Genomic DNA, 20,501 nt, shown 5'->3' on the forward strand with positions numbered 1-20,501 from the left:
CTGAGTGACAGAGTGACATCCTGTCTCCAAAGGGGGAGAAAATGGAGAGAAGGGTGTGGAAAGGGGCTGATGGGAAGGGGAGCTCTCAGGAGCTGGCACTTTAGCTTAGACCAGGATGCTAAGAAGAGGCTGGCCCTGCCAGGTGAGGGGAAGACCATTCTAGCAAGTGGGTGGTGGTGGGCAGGGCTCTGAGGCACAGGGCTTTATGAACATGATTGGGGATTGGGATGCCCTCATCTCTAAAAGGGGGCAGAAGTCCCCGGAAGGGCTGGGCTCCAAGGCAGTGGTGAGTTCTCCCTGCAACTGCCTACCCTGATCCTTGACTTAAAAGCTAAGGACAGGCGGGGCGCGGTGGCTCACGCCTGTAATCCCAGCACTTTGGGAGGCCGAAACGGGCAGATCACGAGGTCAGAAGATCGAGACCATCCTGGCTAACACGGTGAAACCCCATCTCTACTAAAAAATACAAAAAAATTAGCTAGGCGTGTTGGCAGGCACCTGTAGTCCCAGCTACTCCGGAGGCTGAGGCAGGAGAATGGCATGAACCCAGGAGGCAGAGCTTGCAGTGAGCCGAGATCGTGCCACTGCACTCCAACCTGGGCGACGGAGCAAGACTCCGCCGAAAAAAAAAAAAAAATCTTAGGTGAATAGGCAGGTGCCCTATGGCCTGCTTGCCCTGTGGAGCACTGGACAGCAATGAGGGATGACCCCAGCCCCACACTCTAGTGGGAGGAGCCTTGCAAGCATGATGCAGAGTGAATGAAACTGGACCCCGAAGGGTCCACCTTATTCAGAAGAGCCATACCTACTCAAGGGGTGAGAAGTCAAAATGGTGCTTCCCCAGGCGCGGCGGGCATAGGTGGGAGCTCCTGGGGTACAGTCTGTGTGTTTTCTCCGGCTGGGTGCTGGCTTCCCAGATGTCCACTGGTGAAAACCCCCTGACAGCACACCCAGGGCCTGGGCCCTCTGGCTGTGAGTCATGTGCTGCAGGGAGTCCTCTGGGGATGTGGGAGGAGCTGGCCCAGCACTGTGCTCCCCACAGGCTTCCCTGTCGCCTCGCTGTGTTGGCCTAGAGTGGGGTGCATCTGTGAATGTGCTAGGCAGGGTTTTCTGAGAGGGGCAAGCTCTGTAAAGGCATAGACACTGGCTTAAGACAGGACTTAGGGATGCCTTAGCTGAGGCCTGCCTGGCCGGTGTAGTCACGTAAGACCGATGGCAGCAGGAGCGAAGGGCAGAAAGGAAGGTCACCAGCACAGGGCACAGCAGGGATGGGATGAAGGTAAGATGGGACTCAGGTGCCCCCGGGGTCACTTCAGGGCCTCTTGAGGGTGACTGTGCTGGGCCCTGAGCCAGAGCCCCTCACGGCAGACAGGAGGGTTGTGGGGTCAGCCTTGTTTTGGGGATGGGAAACTGGAAGGACAAGGGCCACCTGCAGTTCTCAGCCGGTGGACCCTGGTGGGCAGGGCGCGCTGCAGGCCTGGCAGGCCCCCGCTCCTCGCGGCCTCCCTGGGCTGGGGGCAGTCCCAAAGGCTCTAACTCATGTCCTTTGGTTGTCGTCACAGCTGAACATCCATGTGGGAAACATTTCCCTGGTGGACCAGTTTGAGTGGGACATGTCAGAGAAGGAGAACTCGCCAGAGAAGTTTGCCCTGAAGCTGTGCTCGGAGCTGGGGTTGGGCGGGGAGTTTGTCACCACCATCGCATACAGCATCCGGGGACAGCTGAGCTGGCATCAGAAGACCTACGCTTTCAGGTAGGAACGCGCACGAGTCTCTCCCTCCCTCATCTCCCTGCAAAACTGTTTGGAGAAAAAGACTTCTCTGTGTGAGTGGTGACACCTTTGAGGCTTTCTCAAGCTTCGCAGCACCATCTGGCTGGGGTCTGTGTGTTTGCTGTGTCCCCCTCCTGCCCTGTGTGTCTCACTGGGGCTCCGCTGTACCAGGTAGGGTTAGAAGCACTTAACACAATAGCTGGCAAAGACTTGAGTTCTGTCAGGGCGAACCTCAAGTCCTTCCCTCCACGGAGCCCTGGGCCTGCCCCCCGCCATCCACCATTCAGTCATCCTGCCCCACACCTTCTCTCTCTGCTCTTGCCCAGACTGTTATTTTGGTCAGGGTGGCCCCTGCCCAAGGTTCTTCATCTGTTGAACTTGAATTCTGTCTGAAACACAAAGACCCGCCCAACTTTCAAGAGTCAGGGGTCCCTAGCAGCTCCTTCTTACTGTAGTAATTCTGCCTTTGGTCAGTCAGAGAGCATTTGATGAGTACCATGCTGGGCTGGAACCCATCCTGGCTGCCCTGGAAGATAGAGACAGGACACCTTGATCCCTGCCTGCAGCATTAGGGCTGGCTGAGATGGTGGTGGAGGTGTGAACAGAATATTCCAGTCCAGTGTCCTCTGTGCTAGGGATGGGGATGGGCCTGGGAGAGGCCCTCCTGGCAAGAGGAAGGACTTAGAGTTAAAAGCAAGGTCAAGGCCCAGCACAGTGGCTTACACCTGCAGTCCCAGCACTTTGGGGAGCTGAGGTGGATCGCCAGAACCCAGTAGTTCAAGACCAGCCTGGGAAAAACATGGGGAGACCCCATCTCTACAAAAAATACCAGAATGAGCCAGGCATGTTGGTGCACACCTGTAGTTTTAGCTACTCAGGAAGTTGAGGTGGGAGGATCGCCTGAGCTCAGGAGGTTGAGGCTGCAGTGAGCCAAGATCATGCCACTGCACTCCAGCTTGGGTGACAGAGTGAGACCCCGTCTCCAAAAAAAAATAGTGAGGTTGAGCTCTCCTGGCTCAGCAGGACTCTAGGACTGGGAAGCCCTGTGGTTGCTAACCGTGTCCTCTGTGCTGGGATGGGGTGGGGGTGCGGCAAGCATCCCTACATCAAAACAGGATGTTTGGCTTTCATCTGCTTATCAGACTATCATCTTCCACATCTACAGTCATCACTCAGGGAGGACAGCTTAAAATGCTACATGAGGAGCAAATAGGAAGGTCTGTTTTGCAAAGCCATGACAGTTAATGGAGCTCGTTAGGTTTGTGTCTAACTTGTTTTCCCAGACATCCCAAGAGACAGCTTCTACGACTTCCTGTAAATCTGAGCAAGGAAGAAGGAATGAGAGCCACCCACGGGGCTCGAGGGCCCCGGGCCTGGGAAACAGCTGAGCCCCTGCCTGAGCGCAGTGGTGCTGAGATCCTGTGACCTGCCCCCCAGCAGCCCTGCCAGTCACATGGTTCTGCTTCAGACAGGGCAGCCCAGAGAGGAGGCTGGGGGTCTGGTGTCTGATGCCTCCCTGTTCCCGCGGGGTGTTGCCTGGAAGTGCAGCTGTAGTGTGCATTCACCCTGCACAGAGCCAAGCCCTGTGGCCAGAGAGCCAGTCAAGGGTGGCCTCACTCCACCAGAGTTGGGTCTGAGGACCTGGGAGGCAGTGATGTTGCAAGCATCAACACTGAGCACCTCCTCCCCCAGAGGCTGATCCAGTCAGAACCCTCATTCTGGGCTCGCAGGTATGGGTGGCAGACTAGCTGCCCCCAGCATCCGGCCCCTACGGTGTTGACCTTCACCTAGCCCTGCAGCCGCCGTGCCCACAGTCCGGGCTCGGGAGGTGAAGTCCCCGGGGCCTCTTGACAGGTCCTCGCAGCATCCTTTCTTTCAGCCACCACAGCACCATCCCTCCTGCTCTGACCCGAAGGTGACCTGAGCCTGAATTCCTTGCCAAACTCTGGGCCCTCTGCAGTTTGCAGAGTGGCTCCAGAGCAGGCCCCCTGGGGAGTCCCTGGTGGTGGCAGGTCAGAACTTAGAGACGGATCTCCTCTTTATCTCAGTGACCACTTAATGCATTCCAGTTGTGGGGCCTGGGGGCGTCACAGACCCCCCACCCCCTGCTGTCTCTTATGCTGAGCGTGCAGGTTTCAAATCTTTAGGGTTAAAGGCAAGGCCATCCCGCAGAGGGGACCAGGGTGAGCACAGGTCCCTATCACAGCAGCCAGGTGGTAGGGGCGGCCTGCCTGGGGACCTGGGACGTGTCCTGAGTGGCCTTTTAGCATCAGGAGGGCTGCGTGTGTCTTCCCACTTCCCATACTAGAAGACAGCCTCAATGACAGGACAGGGCCTTAGGGTTGGACTGTCATCCCTGACTCCAACCCGCGTTCCCCCCACTGCACCACCCCACCCCATGGGATCTTAGGAGGGACTTTGTTTAACTCTGTCCCCAGGGAGACCAGTGTCAGTCCTGCCTGGCCCTGCCTGGGGAAAGGAGGATGGGCCACTGAGTCCCCAGGTCCAGGGACCAGTCAGCCCACAGAGAGCTAGACCAGGAGTCCTGGCCTGGTCTTTGCCACGCAGAAAGCTTGGCAACTGCTGTGTCACATGACTTCTTAAAAAGGGTTTTCAGGCTGGGCGTGGTGGCTCACGCCTATAATCCAGCACTTTGGGAGGCCGAGGGGGGCAGATCACCTGAGGTCAGGAGTTGGAGACCAGCCTGGCCAACGTGGCGAAACCGCGTCTCTACTAGAAGTAGAAAAATTAGCCAGGTGTGGTGGCGGGCACCTGTAATCCCAGCTACTCAGGAGGCTGAGGCGGGAGAATTGCTTGAATCCGGGAGGTGGAGATTGTAGTGAGTTGAGATTGCGCCATTGTGCTCCAGCCTGGGCAACAGAGCTAGACTCCATCTCAAAAAAAAAAAAAAAAAAGGGTTTTCAGCTCTGGGCCTAGGTCACCCCATAATGGAGGCACTCGCTGATTCCCCAAGAGCCAGTCCCTCCATCTCTCCCAGCCAGAGCTCAGTGCCTGGCTTCCATACCCTCCTCGGCAATGGGGACATTGGATCCACGGTACAGTGGGGCGACTGCCGGCCACAGGACATGTGTGCGCAAGGCCACTATGTCCACACCTCGGGGGAACCAGGACAGAGAAGAGCCTGCTCCCTTTGGCAGTGGGACAGACAGGAGACAAGCATGAAGGGGAAACGGGCATGTGACAAACTGGTCAGAAGCGCTAGGCTCCTAGAAGACAGACTGGGACCAGAGTGACACAGATGTCATAGAGCCAGTAGAGTAGGATGAAGGGCCAGTGACAGGAAGGAGACAGGGCTCAAGGGGAAGGAGGCTGGGCTAGGCAGAGCCTCTGAGGAGAGCTGATCCTGCAAAGTTACTGGCATCTCCCCTGGGCCAGCCCTGTGTTCCTGGCTAGGGACTGGAGGAGACAGTGCCTTGTCTGGCAGAGGAGACAGATTCACGTGCATGGCCATCAGTGTGCCATGGCCACTGAAAGCACTGGAGGCTGTGGGCATGAGGAAGGGCAATGGAGGGCATAGAACCTGGGTTGAGGATGGCCAGGGCAGGTGCTGACGGGGGACTGCAGCAGGAAGGATCGAGAGGAGGCCAGGGACAGGCAGGTGCTTGAGAAGGAAGGTGGGCCCTGTGGATCAGGCAGGGCGTCTGTCCCAGGGGGCTCTGCACACTAGCAGTCCTACACGTACAGGGTGGGGATGAAGAGAGACTAAGGGTCAGGGAGCTTGGTAGCTGGGCCTGTGTGAGGGACAGAGAGGCAGTGTCCCTCTGATGGCACAGCATCAGGAATTAGGCTGGGGGATGTCAGGGACACGTTGGGCTGGTTGAGTGTGAGCCTCAGAGGTTCCTCCCGAAGCTCTGCCCACCAGCCCTGGCCTGATGTCAGGTTTTATTTGTTTTTTTAACAGCTTTATTGTGATATTCATAAATCATACAATTCACAAATTTGAAGTATATAGTGCAGTGGTTTTTGATATATGCACAGAGCTGTGTAACTATCACCACCATCAATTTTAGGACTTTTTCATCACCCCAAAAGGAAACTCCACACCCCGCAGCAGGCAGTCCCGTTCCTCCCCACCGTCTCTCAGCCATAGATGTCCACTCATCCACTTTCTATCTGTAGATTTGCCTATTCCGGGTACTTCATAGAAATGGAACCATCTAATAGGTGGTCTTTTATGACTGGCTTCTTAGCATAATGTTTTCAAGGATTATCCATGTTGTAGCATCTTTTATCAGGACTTCATTCTGTTTTATGATCGAATATTATCTCATTGCGTGGATAGACCACATTTTATTCATTCATCAGCGGACTGACTTTTGGGTTGTTTCCATTTTTCGGCTATTGTGAGTATTGCTGCTGAGAACTTTGGTGTACGAGTTTTTGTGTGAACATCTGTTTTCAATTTTCTTGGCTATATACCCAGGAGTACAGTTGCTGGGTCACGTGACAACTCAATGGTTAGCATTTTGAAGAATTTCTAGACTGTTTTCCAAAGTGGCTGCACCATTTTGCATTCCCACCAGAAGTGTGCGATTCCTGTTTCTCTGAATCCCGCCGACATTTGCTGTTCTCTTTTTGATCACAGCCATCTGAGTCGGTGTGAAGTAATTGTGGTTTTGACTTGCATTTTTCTAATGACTGATGATATTGAGCATCTTTGCCTGTATTTCTGGCCATTTGTGTATCTTCTTTGGAGAAAGCGATTTGCTAGTTTCTTAATTGGGTTGTCTTTTTATTGTTGAGTTATAATTGTTCTTTATATATTCTAGATACAAGTCCCTCATCAGATACATGATTTGCAGATATTTTCTCTCATTTGGGGGATTGCCTTTTCACTTTCTTGATAGTGTTCTTTGAAGCACAAAAGTTTTCATTTTGATGTAGTCCAATTTATCTTTTTTTTTTTTTTTTTTTTTTTTGAGATGGAGTCTCGCTCTGTCACCAGGCTGGAGTGTAGTGCTGTGATCTCGGCTCACTGCATCCTCCGCCTTCTGGGTTCAAGCAATTCTCCTGCCTCAGCCTCCCAAGTAGCTGGGATTACCGGCGTACGCCACCATACCTAGCTAATTTTTTATTTTTAGTAGAGATGGGGTTTCACCATGTTGGCCAGGATGGTCTCCATCCCTTGACCTCATAATCCACTTGCCTCAGCCTCCCAAAGTGCTAGGATTACAAGTGTGAGCTGCTGCGCCCGGCCGGTAATTTATCTATTTTTGTAGTTTGTTGCTAGTGCTTTTGGTTTCATATCTGAGACTCCATTGTCAATGCAGAGTCATGTTGCCCCAGCACCATGTTGAAAACTACTCTTCCTCCATTGCGTGGACTTGACACCCTTGGAAAAATCAACTGAGGCTCCTGGCGGCCTCGGAGGTGTTGATTGCAAACATAAGGGCGACACCAAGTTTTGGCATCTCCCCTTCCTGGTCGAGTGGCTGTGGGCAGGTCGTTTTCCTTGAAGTCTATCTATATTTTGTAATTTGTAATATGGGGATAATACTTGTCTGTTGCATCACGTGAGGTCATGAAAGTGAGATCACATTGAAAGTAAACCTCAAGATACTTGACCGGCATCAGTCCTGCCTCTCTCTGTCAACTCAGATATCACCATCCCTGCCTGGGTCTCTTTGTCCCCACCTGGACACTTTGGGTGGTAGGAAGGTCTGGGGTCCCTGGTGGCTTCGAAGCCCATGAACCAGAATTCCCTGGAAGGAGTGGGGAGCAGGGTGGCTTCCAGGGTCCCCAGCACCGTTTGGAACTCAGGACAGCATCTCCCTGCCCATATGCCCCCCAAAACCCAAGGCAGGCTAGTGCTGGCTCTAGGCCCATTCTTACGTGGTTGGTGCGAGCATTTATTTTAGAACAAACCCACTGGAGTGGAATCTTCCCAGTGTCAAGGGGAGGTAAACAAAGGAGCCTCTGGGACCCACTCATCAGCTCTTATTTAAGAGAAAAACATGTTTTGCTCCCCTCGGTGTGGGCTCGGTGCCTTTCATGTCTGCCCTCCAAGGAAGGCTGCTGGGAGCCCTCACGGTGAGGAATGCTGTTTGGGGTCTGGGGCTGGGGCAGTCCCTAGACTGCTAACCCCCCCCTCCCCTGTGCTGTCCGGGGACCAGCTGTCAGGAGCTGCTGAGGATGGGTTAGCCCAAGAGGCCCAAACAGGTGGGGGTGCCGACACTGCCTCTGGCCCTGCCTCTGCGTCACCAGCATGAGCTCGAGCTTCTGGGACTCATGGGCATGGACCTGGTGGGCTGAGCGTCAGCTGTGAGGGGTCAGGCCTGCTGCAGGGAGAGCCAGCCGCAGCCAGTGCCCTGTGCTGTGCCTTGTGTGCTCACAGTCCCCGAGACCCCAGGCTGAGGAGAGCAGCACTGAACCCAACCTGGAACGGGCTCGTGGCTCCTGGTGCTGGGTGTGTGCTCACTGGTGTGGATATAGGGAGCTGGGGCTCGCTCTGCAGGCGGACTGGTCCCACAACCTTGAGTGCCAGCTACAGGGAGGCCGTGAGAAGGTCCCTGGCCCCTAGGAAGCTCCCTCAATGGATGTGTGTTGGCTGCTTTAATAACAGTCATCTTTCAAAAGCCCTTCACAGCAATAAATGTTTCCATATTCCAGATGAGGTTTGCAGGGACCTGTCCTCTCTTACTCTATCAGTGTCCGCCTGGCGCTTCCCCTGAGCCCAGCCTGTCCTTGCTCCTCCCAGAACTCACTGTGTTTTGCAGGGCTGCAGGCTGGCAGGGTGTCCTTCTCCCAGGGCTGAGTCTAGGGAGAGCCAAGTGGAGGTGCCCAAGTGGAGGAGAAAGGAAAGGACCTTGGAGAGGGGAGGGGAAGTGGGAGAGTCATGGTTAGGACCGCAGTCTGAGGCCTTCTGCCAAGCCAGGGGTCTGGTGTCACTCAACCGGGAAACACTGTCAGCACCCAAAGCTGCTGTCTCAGAGGTGGGGGTGACAGGGGCCACTGCATGTGGGAGGCACACGGGCCCTGTGGCATCCATAGCTGTGGTCTCCTTAGCGTCCTATCACAGACTTGCAAATCAAGGCCCAGAAAGGGGGCAGCCAGCCACCCTCCCACCTCCCCCAGCACTCCTGTGTCCACCCCATGCCTGTGCAGCCTCTGCCCTTGCTGCCCCTCCTCTGCTGTATCCCCTTGGCAAGAGGAGGGTACCTTGGGGCAGAGTCAGGTGGTCCTTACAAGACCCAGGGCAAAGTGTGGTCCAGGGATATGGCTTCAGTCCAGCTCCCTGCCAGCCAGCTGTCTGATCCTAAGCACAGACCAGCCTCTCGGGGGGTTTTGTTTGGCCAGGAGGTGGGCTGAGGGGCAAGTGTGTAGAACATGCAGAAACAGGCTGTGCAGTGGCCCTCAGTAGTGGGGCGCTGGGGACTTCTGGGAGACTCCTTTCCTCCCATTCACCATCCATCCCTTTTCCCTGATCAGTGGGCCCTGGCTCTGGACACTGGGTGGAGCATACAGTCCTTCTGCTCCTATGGGCTCCACCTCCTGACTGTGGCATTGTGGCATTAGCGTGGCCCAGCCCGTGCTGTCCTGTCAAGGAGGACCACCTCCACAGCCAGTGGCCCCCTCCTCCATCTCAGAGACAGAGAGATGCTGGGCGCAAAGGGCCTGTTGAAAGTTCACTTTGAAGGGAAGCCCGTGGGGTCATGGTGACAACACTGTTGTTCTGGAGAGGCGCTGGCACCTCCAGCAGCTCCCTTGGGGTTCAGGTGGCTGGAGCCTCCCCTGGGTGCCAACAGTGCTGCTCGGAGGAGCAGGGCACAGACAGGGGCCAGAGCTTTCTGAGGACTCTCCATCTGTAGCTGGAAAAGTCATTCCTTTCACTGCCTCCCCTCCTTGTAGTGAGAACCCTCTGCCCACAGTGGAGATTGCCATCCGGAACACGGGCGATGCGGACCAGTGGTGCCCGCTGCTGGAGACTCTGACAGACGCCGAGATGGAGAAGAAGATCCGCGACCAGGACAGGAACACGAGGTACCCCTGGCCCTGTGGTCCTGGGCTCTGCCTACAGGCACCTGGCTTTCCAGGAAGGGGCAGGGCCATTGCCTTTCCCAGTCTCCCATGGTCTTTGGGAACCTCTCGTGTTGCTAGAGACAGGCAGCCTTCTGGGTGATGAGGCCCATCCAGCCAGCCTTCTGGGTGACGAGGCCCCATCCAAGCCCCAGAGTATGTTTCCCTGCAGGGAACAAACATAATTCCTCAGGCTGAGGGTCTGACCACAGCCCAGATCCAGGTTTTGGGGTCCCTGGAGTGATGAGCAGGGCTTGAGTGGCAGACAGGTGAGGCTGAGAGAAGGCTGGGTCCAGACCTGCTGGGGGCCACATCCTGCCTCTGTTCCCACCCCCACACCTGGCTGCCCTGTAGAGCCTTGGGAAGGGCAGCACCCAGACTGGGAACTGGCCCCGACTCATTGCCCTCCCCACTCCTCTTCCAGGCGGATGAGGCGTCTTGCCAACACAGCCCCGGCCTGGTAACCAGCCCATCAGCACGCGGCTCCCACGGAGCATCTCAGAAGATTGGGCCGCCTCTCCTCCATCTACTGGCAAGGACAGAGGCGAGGGGACAGCCCAGCGCCATCCTGAGGATCGGGGTGGGGGTGGAGTGGGGGCTTCCGGGTGGCCCTTCCCGGCACACATTCCATTTGCTGAGCCCCAGTCCTGCCCCCCACCCTCCCCGCCCCTCCCCAGTCTCTGGGGTCAGGAAGAAACCTTATTTTAGGTTGTGTTTTGTTTTTGTATAGGAGCCCCAGGTAGGGCTACTAACAGTTTTTAAATAAAAGGCAACAGGTCATGTTCAATTTCTTCAAAGTTTTAGCATTAAAAATAATGAGAGCCAGAAGTGGGGCTGGGGCTTGGGGGGACAAAGGTGGCATGTGAACAAGGCTGGCACACAGGCCTCGCCCTCCTCTGCCTCAGATTCCCAGGTGGACGGGTAAGGGTGAATGGGGCTTCTGGTAGCACCTCAGCTCCCCTCAGCCTGTTCTCCTTCCAGACCCAGAGAGCTGAGAAGAGTGGCTGTGAGGCTCAGGGCAGAGGCTCTCTGCCTTTCAGCAACAGCCCTAACCCTGCTCCCCTTGCTTGGCCTCAGAAAGGTGCGGTGAGCTCTCCTGCTGTCCCTGGGCCGCCCTGGCTCTGCTGTGTTCAGATGGTCAGGCTACTGCCAGCTGGGGCCTTGCTGCTCTGAAGTCCCCTGCGGAGGGCCCAGTCCTGTGTGGGCACTGCTGGGCTGTCGCCAGCCTGGGTGCAGGAGGGCTGTTCTAGCTCCAGTGGCACCCATAGCCAGGTCAACTGGGGCCCTTTCCCACCCCAGCAGGCGCTGTGGCCTGGGCCAGTTCCTGCCTCACAGGCCAGCTGTGGGAAATATGGGAATAGCCCTTCCGGCCTGGTGCCAGCTCTTGGGGTTGACATGGTGCAGGGAGGAGACATAGCCCGAGGTCCCTTCCCAGTCCTGCCTCCAAGGAGTTTGTGTCCCCTCTGTGTTCTCATCTGTAATAGGGAGGGGTCCCCACTCTTTAGAATGGACATAGGATCTAGGAGGGCAGCAAACTGGCTCGCAGCTCCAGCCTCACTGAAGGGAGTGGGCACAGATCCCAGCACAGACTGCTGCCACCCTCAGCTGTTGGCAAGTCCCTTGCTGCCAGGGCAGGGCTAGGGTCAGAGATTGCCGTGCTCCCTGGAAGTGGGGTAGGGCCCCATGTGGGCAGAGGCAGAGCTCCAATTAGGGATTGAGGTTCTTGGTCGCTGGGATGTGAGATGGGGGCTCCTTTGAGCACATGTTAGCATGAGACTCTACCGAGGGAGTCTGCACTCACGGCCTCTGCCCTCCATCAAAGAGTGGAACTCCCCAGAGCCCCACACACAGCAAGGGGACAGCTGGGCCTTACTGGAAGGCCTTGAACAAAAGGGAAGATTCCCAGCCCAGCTGCTCTTGGACATGAACAGGTTTCATTGCTGAGGTGTTTGTTCCCTCCATGAGGCAAGAACCTTGGCAATGAAAGGGTGAGGCAGCCCTGTGTCTCCACAACTGGTGGGATGGAAGGAACCTTGGCTGCCTCACCCCACAGGTCAGGCAGGGCCACCTGGCTGGGAGGTGCCGGGGGAGGCTGGGCCCTCACTCCTGACTGCCAGTTCACACCGCCGCAGAGCCAGCTCCACAAGGTCTGGCTACAACATGGAGGGTAGATTCAACAGAGAACAGTGTTGTTACCATGAAAATGACAACCTGTAGCTGGAGGAGGCCCCATGCCACTGAGCATCCAGAAATAAACCACAACATGGACAGGCCTAGAGCAACAAGGAAAGCTGCCAGGTCAGAAAAGTGAGCCGTAGGGGTCAGATAAGGCTCACACAGGTCCTCAGCTAAAAAGAGCAGGAACAGAACCTTCCAGAAGTCCCTCCCTCACCTAGTCTCAGGACTCTGCTAAGATGAAAACTAAGGCTCTGGGGGTCATAGAAAGGGCAGAAGAAAGACCCAGTCCTGGCCCTCTTTTGCACCTGACTCCATGGGGCTTTGGTGTCACCAGATGATAAATGAGTTATAGGCCCACCTGTCAGGGTGGCTGATGAGGAACAGGAGAGGCTAGATCAGCATCAGCCTGAAGGCACCACTGGCCGGAACATCTATCTGTAGGCTGGCTCGGCACAGTCTAGGAGAGGCCTGTCCTGGCCCCAGCAGCCGAAATCTGGTGAAATTCCCCACTGACTGGCATGGAGCGGAGCCCTATGGTGGGCAGGACTTGCCCAAAAGCCCTGGTAGGGCCAGGATGAAAACCCTGAGCCTGTCACCTGTGAGCTCAAAGCTCTGCCAGGCAACCATGGGCAGTTTCTTTGCCCTCTAATGGGCACCCCTATCCTACCACCTACAGTTGGGCTGAGAGGCCACAGTGAGTGAGGACGGGGCAGGCAGAGAAGGATGTGGCTGGGTGAGGTGGGCAAGCCAGTGCTGTGGGCCGAGAGACTGCAGGTCATTCTGTTTATTCGGGTGGGCCCTTGCATGGACCCAGCCTTTAGGATGGGTTTTTTCTGCCCCAAGTAGGGATCACAGGTAGGATGGAAGCTGCCAGAAGCCTCTTAGGCCTGGCCCTCAGTGGGGGTCACTGCTGCGGGGGTGGCAGATGGGGTCCTGGCTGTTCCTCAGGGAGGGGCAGGTAATTGGGGTCTTCTGCAGGGGCATCCAGGAGCAGCTTTCTGTGGGGAGGGGCCCGTGTTGAGCAGAGGCCAGCACACGTCCCCATCGGTGGGGATCCATCTGAGGGCGGGGAGAGGGAGGGAGGACTCTCAACACTCACAGGAAGCCAGGGGTCAGCAGGAGCCTCTTGCCTCCAGGCTGGTTGGGGAAGACATCCTCCAGGAAGTAGTAGATGTGGCCCACGGCAATCCCTGTGAGACAGCCACGGACTGCAGGGTCACCCTCCACAGCCCAGAGTCCTAGACCAGCAGAACCTGCCCCAGGCCCTCATCCACAGCCTAGTGGCCCTGCAGGCCCCAGAGCATGAGTTCCTCAAAATCTTGCACAGAGTGTCAGCCCAGGGTGGGCCCTGAAAGACAAGCTTAAAGGGCCCAGAAGCAGACAGGACACAGGGAGGGGCGGGCCTGAGAATAGTGGAGGAGTGGGAGCCATGAGGCAGGAACCCTGACCCGCCCATCCCCACCCCCATTAGGACCACGAAAGCATCAGCAGATCAGCCCTGAAGATGCAAATTATGTGGGCCAGGTGGCTTGAGGGGCTGTAAGAGCACAGCAGCTGGGAGGGCAGGGAGATGGGGATGGAGCCAGATGAGAGGTCCAGATGTGCACAGAGCTCCAGCACGGATGGGAGAGGGGCCCCAGGGCATAAGCAGCGTGTCCTGAGGGGAGTGGCCAGCCTGGGGTGGACTGGATGTACCAGGAGGCTCACCCAGCAGGTCCACGAGGATGGAGTTGCCCAGCAGCAGCGAGAAGCCCATGAGTGCCCAAGGCAGGAACGGTGCCTGGAAAGTGAACAGGCCGAAGAAGTTGACCCTCACCCGAGGGCTGCGGCGGCTCCACACGTACACCAACATGGCCATGAGGGCCTGGCCCAGGAAGAACAGGCTGCCCAGGAATCCCAGCAGCTGGGCCAGAGTCAAGGTGCTCCGGTGGCAGGCCTCAGCCCAAGCTCAGGGCCCCTCTGACTTCTCAAGCCCCCGGAATTCTTCCCCTCATCTCCCCTCTGTGCTATTCCCTCATCAAGATGAGCCCGTCCAATAAAGGCGACAGACAGTCCGCTTCAGGTCCCATGAGATCTGCCCTGCACACCTACAGCCTCATCCCAGGGTCCAACCACTGCCTGTCCCTGCCCCAGTTTCTCCCTGCTACTCGCATTCAGGGCTCAGCTAGTGGCCCTGACACCCCACCTGGCTCTTTTGTGCATCGCCTTGTATTTTGCATAGAGCACTGAAGATCTAGCCCTGGCCCCTGCAGCTGAGCACAAAGTCGACCCTCAACACAGACTAAGCTGGAGAGAGCGACTGTGTCCCTTTCTGATATGGCCGTTCATGTCAAGCCCCAGGACCAACACAGGCCGGACCCCGAGGCGCCCTAGCCCGAGGTTCCAGAGCCTGCGGGAAGGATACGGTCATAAGGACGCCCCCGAAGAGAAACATGAAGACGAAGTCGGCCGTGCGGCCGCGGAAGGAGCCCTCTTCCAGCATGCGGCAGTAGCGGAACCTACGGCGTCGGTATAGGAAGTGCCACCAGGTGAGGCCTCAGTTTCCCCGTCCCGGGCTCTCCCAGCCCGGCAGGCCTGCCCTCCACCCAGCCTATGTCCGCAGGGCGCAGGATACACGAAGAGTATGTTGAAGAAGAAGCTGAATCCCAGGGGCCCGAAAAAGAGGAAGTTGGTGACGAGTCTCCAGACCTGCGGAGTACGGGTGGTCAGGTGCGGGGTGGGCGGGCCGGGCCCACAGGTGCGCGGGGCGGGGCGGCCTCACCTGGAACTTCCGGAACACAAGGTGCGGGTTGAAGTAGAGTTGAAACGGGCTCAGGAGCTCCAGCTGCTGTAGAACCAGGGGTCAGTCAAGAGCTGCCAGGGAGCCACGCCGTAACCATGGCGACCCTCACCCTCCCGCCAGAGGCTGTAACCAAGGCGACTTCCGGTCCGCCCGGTCGCTTACCACCGCCGCAGTGGTGAGGACACAGGCTGCGGTGTAAGCCCGCGTCACCGCCGGCACCTGCAGGAACTCGGCCGCTAGTCCCTGCCACGCCATTGAACCTTCTCAAGCACGCGTGGCCCAGCCAGCAACGCGCTCTTTAACCCGCCTCCCAGCCCCGCCTTCTACCAATCCGCATCCGAGGCGCTGCGCGCCCCAGCTGAAAAGAGAGCCCCCGAGCCCGGCAGCCAATGGAAGGAGGAAGAGGGCAATTAGGGGCGGAAAGGGAGAGTGGGCGGGTAGAGGCTGGTGGCCAATGGGCAGGCGCCAAGGTTGAGCACGTGGCGGTTGTTGTGGCTGCGGTGGTGGCGCGGGAGAACGTGTGGCCAATGAGGAACTGGTCACTTCGCGGCTTTCTAGGAGAGGACCAGTAGCGAGGACCCACGACACCACGGGGGCGGGGCTAAGATCGTAGGATTAGAGGAGCGAAGACCCGAGCAGGCGAGGCAAAACAGGAAGGGGCGGGGCGCGTGGGGGCGGGCGCGTAGCGGGGCGCGTGAGGGGCGCAGGGAGTGTGGCGGCTCAGGCAGTGCGGGCTCATTTCCAGCTCACTGACGACCTAGCCACAACGTTCTCCTCGCTGCGAACCCGAGACAGGCCCACCGGACCCACAGCAGGGAGGCATTCGGGAATGTGTCCAAACCTCCAAGGCCCCACTCAAATGTGCTGGCCCCTGTCGGGGTTCTTCCCGGGGGCCCACGGAAGGAGAGGCTGGACTGGGGGATTGAGTCCAGGTGGGGCCCGAGGGTTGAGAGGCGCACCAGAGCAAGTGGACAGGCAGGAGAGAGCCTCAATATTTTGGTGGAAAATAGAAATTTCCTCCCTCCTTCCCTCCTTCCCTCCTTCCCTTCCTCCCCTTCCTCCCTTCCTCTCCCTCCCTCCCTTCCTCCCGTCCTTCCTTCCTCCGTTTACTAAACAACTGTATGCTGGGGATACAGCATCCAGTAAAAGACACTGTCTCTTACAGTCCAGCCAGGAGGCAGTCAATACAATAAGCTAGTGCTGACACTTGATGAGAGTATTGCCAACTGAGGGGTGGGGACACGTGGGGGTCCGCAGTGCTAGGTGGGGTAACCTAGGATGCCTCTGGGAAGATGTGAAGTTTGTCACTTTACAAGGATCCCTGTGTCCATTAGGATGGTAATTGTGAAAAGCAAAACAATAAAGTGTTGTCTAGGATATGGGGAAATTGGAACCCTTGGGCACCATTGGTGGGAATATAAAATGGTGCATCCGCTGTGAAAAACAACATGACCATGACTCAAAAAACTAAAAATAGAATTATCGTATGATCCAGCAATGCTACTTGTGGGTACATAGCCAAGAGAATCAAAAGCAGGGACTTAAACAGATATTCATGCACCCATGTTCATAGCCCCATTATTCACAATGGTTCACATCGGTTCACCCAGCGATGGGACAGACGAAGTGTGGTGTCTACATGCAGGACAATACCATTCAACCTTAAAGGAATGAAATTCTGACACATGATGCAACATGGATGACCCTTCAAGACATTACACTCAGTACCGTAAACCAGTCACAAGGCTGGGCACAGTGGCTCACACCTGTAATCCCAGCACTTGGGAGGCCGAGGCAGGTGGATCACCTGAGGTCAGGAGTTTGAGACCAGCCTGGCCAACACGGTGAAACCCCATTTCTAGTAAAAATACAAAAATTAGCTGGGCGTGGTGGCACGCACCTGTAATCCCAGCTACTCGGGAGGCTGAGGCAGGAGAATCGCTTGAATCTGGGAGGTGGAGGTTTCAGTGAGCTGAGATTATGCCACTGCACTCCAGCCTGGGCAACAGAGTGAGACTCTGTCTCAAAAAAAAAAAAAAAAAAAAGCAGTCACAAAAAGACAAATACTGTATGGTTCCACTTACATGAGAAGGATCAGGGAGTTGCTGTTTAATGAGTGCAGTTTCAGTTTGGGAAAATGAAAACGTTCTGGAGATGGACGGTGGGGCTGGTTGCATAAGAATGTTTAATACACTGAACTGAACACTTAAAAATAGTTTGGACACATTTTATGTTATGTATATGTTACTAAACTTAAAACAAACAAAACAAAGCAAAACCCTCTGTGTTTGCTCTTAGGGTAGTGGACTGCCAGAGGAATCCGTGAGCAGGGGGAGGCTTTAAGGGACAGTGATTATTTGGGGGGGTGGAATCTGGAGGACGAGGCGGGGTGGGATACGGGTTTGTCCACAGATGGGACAGGGCTGAGAGAGGGGAGTCCAAGTGGATTCAGAGGCCTGAGCTGCAGGGTGGATGGATGGTGGTCGTCTTTGTTGAGATGGAGGGCTCGTGGGGAGAAGGTGAGGGGGACAGAGGGTCCTGTTCTGGCCTCATCACATTTGAGGCCTCTGTGTGACATCGCTTGGAACAATCTGAGTGTGGTGTTGGGGTGGGGGTTGGAGCAGACAGTCCTAATGTGGGTGCTGTCATCCAGTAGTAGATCAATGGTATGGGTAGCTTTGGGCATGTGTGAGATGCTCAAGGGGCAAGGGTCGATGGAGAAAAGAGGCCAGGCCTGGGTAGCCTGACCTGCAGTAGCCAGGGAGGGAAGGCAGCCCCAGCTGGGGAGGCCGAGGGAGGCTGAGCCAGGAAAGGGCTTCAGGAGCCAGGCAGTGATAATCCAGGGAGACATGGCCTGGGAAGGGACTGAGTTGCAGCCATGCTAAGGCTCCTGGTAACCAGGATAATGGCAGGCAGGAGGGAGAGGGAGGCACATAAATGGATGTGCCTTCACAAACAAGGGGAGTGCAGCCTTGGAGGGAAGTGTGGAAGATGAGGGATGCTCTGGACAGGGCTCTGAGGTCCCCTGAGGAGACTGGAAGTGGCCAAGAGGGAGAACTGGCTGAGAAGATTCTCAGGTGGATCCCAAGAGCATGAGGGTCCCACGAGTGCCCTGAGGGGGGTTCCCTGGGGAGTGGGCTGAGACCAGTGCCTGATGAGAGTGGGTTCAGGAGCCTTCCTCCCTGCTCTGGACGGGAGGGGGAGAGCCTGGAGTGCTGGAGGGATGTGCATTTGTTGGAGGGATGTGAGAAGGTCTGGCCTCATACAGCAGGGGTTGGACCAAGACTCTGAGGAGTTGGGGACTGGGAGCAGGGTGAGGGGATCCCCGCAGACAACCTTGGTTTTCCAGCAAAGCAGGCTAAGGTCATGTTGGAAGCATGCCAGGCAAAGCAAATCCCACCCTGGCAGCCACAGTGTGCAGCAGGGCGGGGACCCAGGGCCTCTGACGCCGGCGCGGGCGCCCAGCGGGCACAAAGGAGCCGGTACAGGAGGTCGGGTTTCATGTCAGCGTGGGGAAGGGGAGGTATTCCTCCTCCAGGCACTTAGCAGGCGCTGGCTGGCCCTCAACTCAGGGTCAGGCTGGGGCTAACGGGAGGGGCCGTCATTGTCGACCGGGGCGTCTGTCTCCCCTTCGATTGGGGGCCGATAAGGCAGGCGCCCAGATTGGGGGCTGAGAAGCACATTCCTGGGAGGCCAGGAGCCTGGGGTGGGTGGGGGAGGCCAGCCAGGGCTGGGAGGGAGCATGGCAGGACATCCAGGGAGCAGCGGCTGGGTCCACTGAAGAGGCTCCCTTTCCAGAGCCCCAGGATATCCTCAAACGGGGAAACTAAGGCATATAAAGAAGCAGAACAGGGCCTGGGGCAGACTTCCCTTCTTTTTTGTCCAGTCTGAGGCCCAGAACAGGCCATTCTGGAAACACTAGGTCCACTTCTCCTTGGACACTTGAGCCCCTCCAGATAATTCTTTATGGAGAGAAGCCCTGGGTATCCCACGTTCCCAGGGTCCTAGTGAGGAAGTGCCTTTACACTAACATCACGGTGGCAGACCTGCCGGCTGGGCCAGCCTTCTTTCTCCTGTGCTGAGGACGGTGGATGGGCGGGGGACCTGTGGGGTAAGGTGACAATGGGCTCTGCTCCCCATGCCACCTCCCTGGCATTGTGACCCTTCCTGCTGACTCCCAGAGGACACCTAGATCTCCTATCCAGGCCCTCTCAGTGTCTGTAGACAGGAGAGCGCCCTCTGTATACTCACCCCACCCAGCTTCCCCCCTCACTGGCCTCACACACTAGGAGGGGCCGTCCTCAGCCCCCAAGCCTGGAGTCAGCTCTGTACCCAAAGCCCCATGTTGCACGTTTTTTTTGTTTGTTTTTTGTTTTTTTCTAGAGACAGGGTCTTGCTCTGTTGCCCAGACTGGAGAGTAGTGGTGTGATCACAGCTCACTGCAGCCTCAACCTCCTGCTCTCAAGTGACCCTCCCGCCTCAACCTCTCGAGTAGCTGGGACAACAGGCATATGCCACCATGTCCTGCTAATTTTTAAATTTTTTTTGTAGAGATGGCGTCTCACTGTGTTGCTGAGGCTGGTCTCAAACCCCTGTCCTCAAGCAATCGTCCCTTGGACTCCCAAAGAGCTGGGATTACAGGCATAAGCCACCACGCCCGGCCCCCTATGTCACACCTGACACTCCCACGGAACTCTCTAGGCCTTTCCCTTGTCTCCTATGCCTCATTACCACCACTAACTCTTATTCAGGCCTCTGGTTCTCTCCTCTAATACTGTCCCAGCTCTCCGAACTATTCATTCTGTTAAAAAAAAAAAAAAAAAAGGAGGAAGGCTGGGTGTGGTGGCGGCTCATGCCTATAGTCCTAGCACTTTGGGAGGCTGAGGAAGGCGGATTGCCTGAGCTCAGGAGTTCAAGACCAGCCTGGGCAACATACAGAAACCCCATCTCTACAAAAAATACAAAAATTAGCCAGACGTGGTGGTGCATGCCTGTAGCCCCAACTGGGAAGGCAGGGAGAGCCAGGGGGCTGAGGTGAGAGGATCCTTGAGCCGAGGAGGTCGAGGCTGCAGTGAGCAGAGATTGCACCACTGCACTCCAGCCTGGGTGACAGACTGAGACCCTGACTCTTAAAAATATATATATTTTTAAATATGTTTCCTGGCTGGGCACATTGGCTCATGCCTGTAATCCCAGCAGTTTGGGAGGCCAAGACAGGCAGATCACCTGAGGTAAGGAGTTAGAGACCAGCCTGGTCAACATGGTAAAACCCCGTCTCTATTAAAGATACAAAAATTAGTTGAGTGAAGTGGCACTCACCTGTAATCCCAGCTACTCAGGAGGCTGAGGCAGGAGAATCACCTGAACCCCGGGGGAAGAGGTTGCGGTGAGCCAAGATCGTGCCACTGCACTCCAGCCTGGGCGATAGAACAGACTCTGTCTCAAAAATAATAAAAAAAAAATAATAATAATAAAAATGTGTTTTTTAAAAGCAAAATAAATAAAATTTAAAAAATAAGAGAGGGAGAGCAGAGGGTAAAAAGTGCCTCCTACTCCAGGAAGCCCTCCCTGATCACCTTCAAAGGGACCAGAGCTCACCTACTTCTGTTAGAGTCCCGAGCACTTAATTTTTAAATATATTTTATTCTAAAGGCAGTCCATGCCTGTTGTAACTAACCACAAGAATCAGAAACAAACTGAATGTTTGTGTACCTGCTGGTGCAGCTGTATTTT

General features: G+C 56.2%; 2 protein-coding genes across 10 annotated transcripts in view; one reads left to right on the plus strand and one right to left on the minus strand.

Moving 5' to 3' along the window:
* The window catches only part of SMARCB1 (SWI/SNF related BAF chromatin remodeling complex subunit B1), a 41,962-nt gene extending 31,367 nt beyond the window's left edge, over window positions 1-10,595 (plus strand). For both annotated transcript variants that reach the window (XM_007975112.3, XM_007975113.3), the window contains exons 7-9: window positions 1,563-1,753; window positions 9,641-9,772; window positions 10,233-10,595. In XM_007975112.3, coding sequence (XP_007973303.1) covers window positions 1,563-1,753; window positions 9,641-9,772; window positions 10,233-10,272 — 363 coding nt within the window. In that variant the 3' untranslated portion in view covers window positions 10,273-10,595. The remainder of the gene's footprint in view (window positions 1-1,562; window positions 1,754-9,640; window positions 9,773-10,232) is intronic.
* Window positions 10,596-10,600: 5 nt separating this feature from the next.
* Window positions 10,601-15,375, minus strand: DERL3 (derlin 3). 8 transcript variants are annotated; one of them, XM_073006921.1, is made up of 7 exons: window positions 14,931-15,366; window positions 14,748-14,813; window positions 14,601-14,674; window positions 14,391-14,484; window positions 13,694-13,889; window positions 13,086-13,176; window positions 10,601-11,034 (listed from the first exon to the last, which is right to left on the minus strand). In XM_073006921.1, the coding sequence occupies exons 1-7, from the start codon at window positions 15,021-15,023 to the stop codon at window positions 10,947-10,949; spliced, it is 702 nt and encodes a 233-aa protein (XP_072863022.1). In that variant the 5' UTR covers window positions 15,024-15,366; the 3' UTR covers window positions 10,601-10,946. The 8 variants fall into 8 exon arrangements, with proteins under 8 accessions (XP_072863022.1, XP_007973300.1, XP_037851331.1 ...); XM_007975109.3 differs by having other exon boundaries at window positions 10,601-10,987; window positions 14,931-15,363; XM_037995403.2 differs by lacking the exon at window positions 10,601-11,034 and adding an exon at window positions 12,756-12,984 and having other exon boundaries at window positions 14,748-14,810; window positions 14,931-15,363.
* Window positions 15,376-20,501: the final 5,126 nt, after the last annotated feature.

This window comes from Chlorocebus sabaeus, chromosome 19, assembly GCF_047675955.1.
Source record: "Chlorocebus sabaeus isolate Y175 chromosome 19, mChlSab1.0.hap1, whole genome shotgun sequence".
Taxonomy (NCBI): domain Eukaryota; kingdom Metazoa; phylum Chordata; class Mammalia; order Primates; family Cercopithecidae; genus Chlorocebus; species Chlorocebus sabaeus.

Excerpts from the sequence above, each read along its gene's own strand:
- DERL3 (XM_007975104.3), bottom strand. The coding sequence starts at position 15,023 with ATGGCGTGGCAGGGACTAGCGGCCGAGTTCCTGCAGGTGCCGGCGGTG. Across the intron at positions 14,814-14,930 it reads TCCTCACCACTGCGGCGGTG|CAGCTGGAGCTCCTGAGCCC; the intron begins GTAAGCGACCGG and ends CTGGTTCTACAG. Across the intron at positions 14,675-14,747 it reads TTGTGTTCCGGAAGTTCCAG|GTCTGGAGACTCGTCACCAA; the intron begins GTGAGGCCGCCC and ends CGTACTCCGCAG.